Raw genomic sequence first — 8,627 nt, 5'->3', positions numbered from 1 at the left:
ATACAGTACCAGTCAAAAGTTTGGACACACCTTCTCATTCAACTACTTTGAATAATCTAAAATATAAAACATATTCTGGTTTGTTGAGCATTTGTTTGTTTACCACATAATTCCATATGTGTTCCTTCATAGTTTGGATGTTTTCAATATTAATCTACAATGTAGAAAAAAATTAAAATAACAATAAAGAAAAACCATTGAATGAGAAGGTGTGTCCAAACTTTTGACTGGTACTGTATATATGGACGTGTTTCGAACAGTAATTTACATATGCTTAGTTTGACTACTGATATCTTCATATCAGAAAACTAAAAAACTAATTTCAGACATAACTAAAGGGAATCTGTATCTGGTCCTGGAGGGCAAAAAACCCACACATTATCATTATCTACAGCTTGAAAGGAAGCACATGATGGAACCTTTCTTTCTTTTTTCAAATAACATCTGTAACATAAATGTAAATGTGTGATAACAATATGCTGTGCTGTGACTCTCTACCTCCAAGTGGGGCCACTGTAGGACAGCTGGTCAGTAGTTTGTTCAATGTGACTTTCTGTGACTAGACCATGTCAAAGAATATGATATAAAATAAGATAAGATAAGATAAGATAAGATAAGATAAGATAAGATAAAATAAGATAATCCTTTAATAGTCCCGCAGCGGGGAATGTACAGGATTACAGCAGCATAGGGTATAGTGTAAACAAGATACATAGTAAAAGAAAAACAAGATCAAATAAAATGAAATAAAAAACAAGTATTATAAATAAACAATAAAAAAACAGTAATAAAATCCACAATAACTGAAATATTATATGTACAGACAGAAAAACTATTATAGCTATAATTGCACAGTGTATTTTATTGCACATGTGTCATGTGGTCTGCAACCTGACAGCAGCAGCATTATATATATAATATAGATTATTATTAATAGACATGTAATGTTAACGTAGTAGTGGTCTTCTAAAGGGTCTCATACAGTCTGTGGTCCTCACAACGCAATGCGATCTCATTACTGAATTTATTTACCTAAGTCATTTAATAATTCATTTTATTCTTTTTGAATTTTATTTTTTAAGCCCCGCCCTTTCCGGTGATGACGCGTGTACGCGGAAGTACTTCATTTTCAAAAATGTACAGGCATGAAGGTTAGACAGCTGAGCGGGGTGGACTCAGTGTGATTGATCCTGTTCAGAGGTTAGTATTTGAATATTGGTATCGTCTGAATAAGTTTAGAAAAGGCACACACACATAATGGGATACATAGCTACGATATCTTACAAGTTTATCAACTAACTTTAGAGCAGAGTTGACAAAAAAAACACTGTTTTCCTATCAAGGATCCACTCTCTGGGATGGAGAATGGGGTGGCACCCACCAAAGGAGAGGGCTTCCTCTCCAGGATGGCCCTCAATGACAACAAGGCTGGTATGGAGGGTCTTGACAGGGACAAGATCAACAAAATCATCATGGAGTCATCCAAGGTATAAACTAACAACCATTCGTTCTGTTAGTCCTGTATGGCAGACCAAGAATCCCATACATAGGAATCTTAACAAAGATAACTGATGTGTTAGAAAGGACAAGGCTCCATAGCGTGCTGTAGACAATATGAAATGTGAGGTTTTACTGACTGTGGCTTGTGTACAATCCCCTGTGTAATCATATACGGTCCTAAAATAGATATTGCTATTGTAGCTTTATCTTTATAGATGTGCTACAGAATTTGTAACTCTTTATCGTCCTTGTTGTTTCCCTTCAGGGATCTAGGTTTTATGAGAGTGAGCTGAAGAAAGAGAAGCAGGTGAACCAACGCATTGAGAAAATGATGCTACAAAAGGCACAGATCACAGAACAACAGTTGAAGAAAGCCAAAGCTCAGGTAAGACGTGGATTTATCTGGGTGTGGTTGGCATTGGATCGTTCAGGTCATTCAAAAACGCATGTGCAGACAAATTTGAGGTGCTATTAAATGGAAATGCTACACTCTAAATATCACACTACTGAAGTGTTTTTCATTCAATCTCCTTATAGGTGGAGAAGATGGCCAACGAGTTTGAAAGGAGTCGCAATCTCAGCCGTGTGATTGTACATGTGGACATGGATGCTTTCTACGCTGCTGTGGAGATGAGAGACTGTCCTGAGCTGAAGGACAAGCCCATGGCTGTAGGATCCATGAGCATGCTGGTGGGTTAAAATATGGAAAAAATGTACACAATTTCAGCCATTTCTCGGATTATTATATTTAATAGTGGCCATATAACACTTTAACACAAGTAAACGACAGCAAATACATAGAAGAAAATGATAGAAAAACTTTAGGTTACTCTTCACGCAGTATCATTTTCTGCTATACAATTCGTTACAAACCCTTATAAAAACATTTTCAGTATGTTTTAAATATTTATGACTCATACTGGAGCACAACATTATAAATCTCCTAACCATGACCCTCACAGTGTAATGCAGCGAAACTACAATTTACCAAAACACAGTTAAGGAATAAGTCTTCATATGTACATTTGATATATTACTAAATACTTAAAATTATGAATTAATTGAACTGTACTTTACTGTAATACAAAAAATGGTGGCTGATTAAACCAGTGCCAATGTGTTTTGAATTACTTCAATTTAGATCTCACCCTTTCTCTTTCAGTCAACATCTAACTACCATGCCAGGAAGTACGGGGTTCGAGCTGCCATGCCTGGGTTCATTGGGAAGAAACTCTGCCCCAACTTAGTTATTGTTCCAACCAACTTTGATAAGTACAGAGCTGTGAGTGAAGAGGTAAGATTGATGGCAAAGCACACACACAAAGAGATGAATAGGTCTTGAAACGTGCATTAAAACAAATGCTATGCGACTGTTTTGTGGCTCCTTGCTTAAACTAGCAGGTGCTCATGAATTTGTGTCACTCTGTTAGATCCGGGAGATTTTTGCAGACTATGACCCTTACTTCCAGCCAATGAGCCTGGATGAAGCCTATCTGGATCTTACAGACCACCTGGAGCAGAGACAGAGCTGGCCAGAATCCTCACGTACTCATCGCTTCCGCAGCAACGCTACAGGCAGGACTAAATTATACATAAATGTAGAATAATTATATGCTGTAATTGGATGGTTTTTTTTGTAACTGCCACATTTACTCTACATACTATGACAGGGAACTCTCTAACATAATCAGTGTTTCCTGCGCTAAAAATCCATCAGGTTATTGAGTAGTGTCATTTCTTTTCTGTAAAGGTGAAGAGCAGACTGAGCTTCCCCAGGTGACAGTGCCAGAGGAAAATGACCTCTCTCCAGTCCTGTTTGAGGACAGCCCGAGCACCTCTCTCTGCTTGTTTGACTCTGAAGGTGTCGATGCTGCTGGTAGTGCAGTCGAGGTGTTTGGGACGTCTGTTGAGGAGGCTGTGAGAGAGATACGCTTCCGCATTGAGCAGAAGACCATGCTGACTGCCAGTGCAGGTATGTAGTAAAACTATTCTGTAGTGATTAATAAAACACTATCCCATTTCCTCAGAGTGTCTTTGCTTTTGTTAAACATTTTGCGTGTGTTGTCTTGTTTTCCTCCCTCTCTTTCCTCCCCACTTTCTGTACAAAACCAGCATCTCTCCACTGTTATATAATGGTATAATTCATTCTTTGCTAAAACAAACTGCTCAACAATAATAACAAAAGTCTTTCTTTCACATTTTGTGTAGAATTATGATCAAGATTATGTCTATGTTTTACCAGTTGTCATTTAAAAACACACTATTCAATCATTGCTATTGCCTCTTCTAGGAATTGCTCCAAACACGATGCTTGCCAAGGTGTGCAGTGACAAGAACAAACCCAACGGCCAGTACAGACTCCCCTCCACTAGAGAGGCAGTCATGGAGTTTGCCCAGAATCTCCCAGTTCGCAAAGTACGGTACACATTGCTCAAACTAAACCATTTACAAAGAGCCTTGGAGTGGAGCTGGTGAATATTTATGGATGTAAAAGATGTAATCATATGGTTTTTTTTTTATTATTAAAGACTGACATATGGGGTGTAAAGTAACTAATAATGCACAGCGGATAGGGGAAAAATGGTTGAAAGATAATCATCAATATTTAAAAACTGTAAAACGTGTGTTTGTGTATCCTTTCCAGGTGTCTGGCATAGGGAAAGTGAGCGAGAAGATGCTGAATGCTCTTGGCATCAGTAGCTGTTCTCATCTTGGCCAGCAGATGGGGTTGCTGTCGTTGCTGTTTTCGGAGACAGCCTGGCATCATCTCATGCAGGTTTCCCTGGGTCTGGGCTCCACGTGTTTACCTAGGTACTTCACTGTCTGTTTAATACAACTCAACACAACTGTTTAAGTAAGACACAATCCAGTTCAGAGAAAGGAAATAACACTCACTGTCTTTGCTTTTATACAGGCATGAAGAAAGAAAAAGCATGAGCACAGAAAGGTAGGGTTTTAATAAAGCGTACATTTACAATGACACAGCTGAATTTTTTTTTTTTGTGTGTGCCCATCCTCTTATCGCTCCCTCTTTTCCTCTCTGTCCCACTTCATCTTTACAGGACATTCAAAGAACTGAGTAATGTTGAGGAGCAGTTGTCTTTTTGCAGGGAGCTCTGCGAAGACTTAGCAGAAGACATGAAGAAAGAAGGTCTAAAGGTAGTGAATGAGGGTTGCTTAATTTATTTTGCACCATGACCACACCTCTGTGCATATCTTATGAACAAGTGGGTTGTCTTGAACACATATTTGGCTACCTGTCCTGGTTATATCAGCACAACATGGTGTTATACTGTATACTGCTGAGATATTGCTTGGATGAAACTTGCCTTAACCCTCCATGGGACTGTCTCAGACTGAGCAAATAGTAGCAAAATAAAGCAAGCACTGAAGATATTTGAACAGAAATAGACACAGCAAAAATGGATTTAGAGAAATGGGTAATATTAGAAAAATAACAACTCAAACAAATATGGTCTTATTCTTGGCCTCCCTATTACTACCTTACTCCAGACAGAATCCCACGCAATTACCTCAACCTGTTCATTCCTTTCTGAATTGATAGAGAAAGGTCTGGTTGGCTTGGCACGACCATCACCCCCCTGCCTGGGCCCTGATGTGGCCTTGATAGCTAGAAGAAACGGAGGGCCATTAAGGAGACAGGGCTTCTATTAGCCTTGGAAATGTCTCCCTGGGAGATGATCACATTAGTATGAAAGCGCTTTGTGGCGTTTTACTCACAAGATGCATTCTGACAAGTGATATGACAGAGTACACCGATATCTATTTCTGGTGTATGGCCTTTCCACACAGTGTCATTGATTATTCTTATTAATAAGAGGACGTTAGAGAGCAGACAGAATTTATCTTAACTGTCTTCCCTAGTATGAATTTAACTGTGTATTTTCTTCATTTTCCTTAAGGGTAAAACGGTAACACTGAAGCTTAAGAACGTGAACTTTGAGGTAAAAACCAGGGCGCTGACGCTGCCCTGTGCTGCTGCTACAGCAGAGGAGATATTTGCTGTTGCTAAGGGCCTACTGAAAACAGAAATTGACAATGAAAGCCCCCAGCCTCTCAGATTGAGACTCATGGGTAATTACATATATAATTATTATAACTATCTTGAAATAAATCCAAATGATCAGTGACACATTGCAAGTGGAAATAATAACAAAGTTAACATTGATTTTTGAAGATTTCTCCAGATGATTTGTTTTTCTGTTCATAGGTGTAAGAATCTCCGCCTTTGTCAGTTTGGATGATAAAAAGCCCCTACAGAGGAGCATTGTTGGCTTTCTCAAGCCAGGCCAGACAGACTCTAGCGGCTCTCCCCAAGAAATGAATCAAAAGCTTGTGAAAAAGGATCTCTCCAATCACTCAGACCAAACTGGGCCACTTGCTTGTCTTCCCCTTGTGCAGAAGTGCCAGAGACAAGAGGAAGTACCCTGGGGGAGTAAGCAGAGGGGGTTCGAGGGGGGTCAGACTAGTGAGGAACCCAAACAGTCATTCTTCCAAAGGGCTCATGCCAAAAGACTCCAACTCCAGGCAGCGAATGCAAGCACACAAAAGGAAGTAAATGGGGAGAATGGTTCTGTTATTACGTCCCCAGGCCCGTGTGGTGAAAAGGGTGTAGAGTCATCAACAGAAGCAAACAATAGTGACCATACAGCCTCTGATCCCTCAGAAAATGACCTTGTCTCCCCCGTAGAGGCCCATGCATCCACATCAGGCTGTGGCGGCACAGTGTCAGAGAGCCTCACCTGTCCGGTGTGTTTCAGGCAGGTGGAGACCACTGATTTAAATGTCTTCAACAGACATATAGACCAGTGTCTCAGTGATTCCTCTGGAAAGCCAAGCCAATGGACAGTTTCTGACTCAGAGTCAGACCTGGACCCAGAGAAGGACCAGAAAGAATGTGAAGAGTTTGAGTCAAACAGAGTTTTTTTGTTGATCAATGGTGACAATAAAACTGTGACCTCGCAACAGCCTCGGTCATGTATTGATAAAGGCCCCGTCCTCATCTGCCCCGTATGTCAGCTGACCCAGGATAATGATGACCTCATTATCTTCAACCAACACGTTGACCTCTGCCTGAACCAGGAGGTCCTTCACAAGCTGGGGGGGCAGACATCATCTCACATAAATCCACCTTCAGTTATAAAAAGCAAAACCATAGGTGAGTGTGTGTACTAAATCTTTTTGTGATCAGTTGTGAGCACAACATTGACATATCATCACCTCTGCTGATTCAAACATCCAGCAGTTAGAGTGCAGTATTAGCATTCAGTAGGAGTGTATTGACTCACACTTGCTCTGTTTTGGGTTTGGACCAACTCCTGAGACAAATATCTGTCTTTAGCTGATAAATGCTCCAAACCAGCTAGTCACTAACTTTCAATCTGCTGTCCGGTGCTGAGCAGGTAGTGTACAGACGTTCGGTTTTAGAGTTTTTTGCTGAAAACCACTGCCTGCTGCAGCTTAAAACAACATGATGATAAAAGCAAAAGGCACCTGCAGATTCAGTTGATACGCTGCGAAAGAGAGAGACCCCTTTCACATTTGAATTGTAATTGTTATAAAAGTATTGATTATAGCCACTTTGATTACCCATTTTGTTCCTTGTGTATTTAAGGGTTCCTCTGGAAAGTCAGTGTTTCTTATGTGGATCTGTGCTTATGACTGATACAATCCTGTTATTAAAGCCTATAAACTGTGGCTGTTTGACATATTTGGAGTTAACAGAAGAAATGTCTATTTGGGAGGATGTCTGTGTTATCTGCTGACAGTGACATTGTGCGAGAAGTTTGGATCGATTCCCACTGAGAAAGACATCTCATTCCAGCCAGTGGCCCTGGTCTTGGAAATGGCTAAATCACTTTCTCATCTATTCATTTTCCACAATGAACTGCAACCCGGTTTCCTCTTAAACAAGTCTGCCTCAGAAATTGCATTCTTTATACCCTGAAGAGGTTTTTACAATTGTGTACCTCAGAGAAGAGTTTGTATTTTCTTTCTATGTTCATGAGTGTCTGTCTCTGTTCACAGACAGAAACCGTCTCCTTCCAATACAAGCAAGTAAAGGCAAAACCAAAAGGTTAGACTGCTTGATCACATACTGTTGCTGCATGTTGTTTTCGAATATTTCATATCAACTTCATGTTATATGTTTTTTTGAATGACTTTCAGACGGGACTCCCCTTCATCTTCTCCATCCAAAAAGGCTAAAGGCCTTGGTCCTCGCAACACCATTGACAAGTTCTTCAGGTGACAGTTATGCACGAAGAACGTCCATCCTCATCCGGAGGAACTGAAAAAGTTTTCTTCAGGAAATTGAAAACACTTCTCCCCTCCTGCTCCACTGGGCAATTTTTAATTGCACACAAAGCCATATTGAATTTTTCTCCTCAGAAATCTGGTATTAATGAAGTATTTGCACTTATAATGCAGACACAAGAAAGGAAATTAAAGACGAAAAAAGACAAACTCTGTATTGGTTTTTTGCAAACTAATGGAAATATGTTTGCCAGTTTTATTTCCTGTTTCTGTTACTCACTGAAGATAGGTGGCATGTTTTTTTATTTTACTGCGTCATGGATCATAGGGGTATATATTGATACTGATGTGCCTGTGTGAGTTTTTCTAATTTATCTTCATGAAGTTCTTTTTTTATTCAGATATTTGCAGTCATTTACAGGTGTATTTATTGTGTTGTACTGTGTATGTTTAATAATGAAGATAAGAGTATCCTATCATGTAAATTAAAGTTATTAAAGAAATAAATACATTTTTCTGATGCAATTTCATTGTGGCTGGTGGCATTTTCACAGTTTATTATAATTTTTCTCTATTAATTAATCTCACTTTTAACCAAAAAAGGTTGGCTTACAGAAGGAATGGTTTACAGTAGGTTTAACACAGTATTGTTGCTGCTTTAAGAAATAAAAAAAACATATGCTGCGCAGTGACCATCAGCAAAAGACTGTATTGCCTCAGATGTGAAACATTGCTCCTAATGAGCATGTGTAATTAGTCAAACATCCCTCTACAAACAAGTTAAACTTCTATTAGAGCCTTATGCAAATCCTGTGTAAACATTGCACAATATACTCAAAGCATGTTATAAG

General features: G+C 39.4%; 1 protein-coding gene across 1 annotated transcript; it reads left to right on the top strand.

The window, feature by feature from the left end:
- Positions 1-1,111: 1,111 nt before the first annotated feature.
- On the top strand, positions 1,112-8,249 carry polk (polymerase (DNA directed) kappa). Its single transcript, XM_054610804.1, has 15 exons — positions 1,112-1,200; positions 1,344-1,487; positions 1,766-1,885; positions 2,038-2,190; positions 2,663-2,794; positions 2,931-3,075; positions 3,251-3,472; positions 3,791-3,915; positions 4,145-4,311; positions 4,415-4,447; positions 4,563-4,659; positions 5,424-5,595; positions 5,732-6,679; positions 7,549-7,597; positions 7,690-8,249. Exons 2-15 carry the CDS (start codon positions 1,359-1,361, stop codon positions 7,769-7,771), a joined length of 2,574 nt encoding a protein of 857 aa, XP_054466779.1. The 5' UTR covers positions 1,112-1,200; positions 1,344-1,358; the 3' UTR covers positions 7,772-8,249.
- The last annotated feature ends 378 nt before the right edge of the window (positions 8,250-8,627 follow it).

The sequence above is a fragment of the Anoplopoma fimbria genome, chromosome 13 (assembly GCF_027596085.1).
Source record: "Anoplopoma fimbria isolate UVic2021 breed Golden Eagle Sablefish chromosome 13, Afim_UVic_2022, whole genome shotgun sequence".
NCBI classification, from domain to species: Eukaryota; Metazoa; Chordata; class Actinopteri; order Perciformes; family Anoplopomatidae; genus Anoplopoma; species Anoplopoma fimbria.
The sequence above is the reverse complement of the archived record's forward strand: the minus strand, read 5'-3'. Positions and strand labels throughout refer to the sequence as shown.

Coding starts and splice junctions, on each gene's coding strand:
- polk (XM_054610804.1), top strand. CDS start 1,359: ATGGAGAATGGGGTGGCACCCACCAAAGGAGAGGGCTTCCTCTCCAGG. Junction 1,886..2,037: donor TGAAGAAAGCCAAAGCTCAG/GTAAGACGTGGA, acceptor ATCTCCTTATAG/GTGGAGAAGATGGCCAACGA. Junction 4,660..5,423: donor TGAAGAAAGAAGGTCTAAAG/GTAGTGAATGAG, acceptor ATTTTCCTTAAG/GGTAAAACGGTAACACTGAA.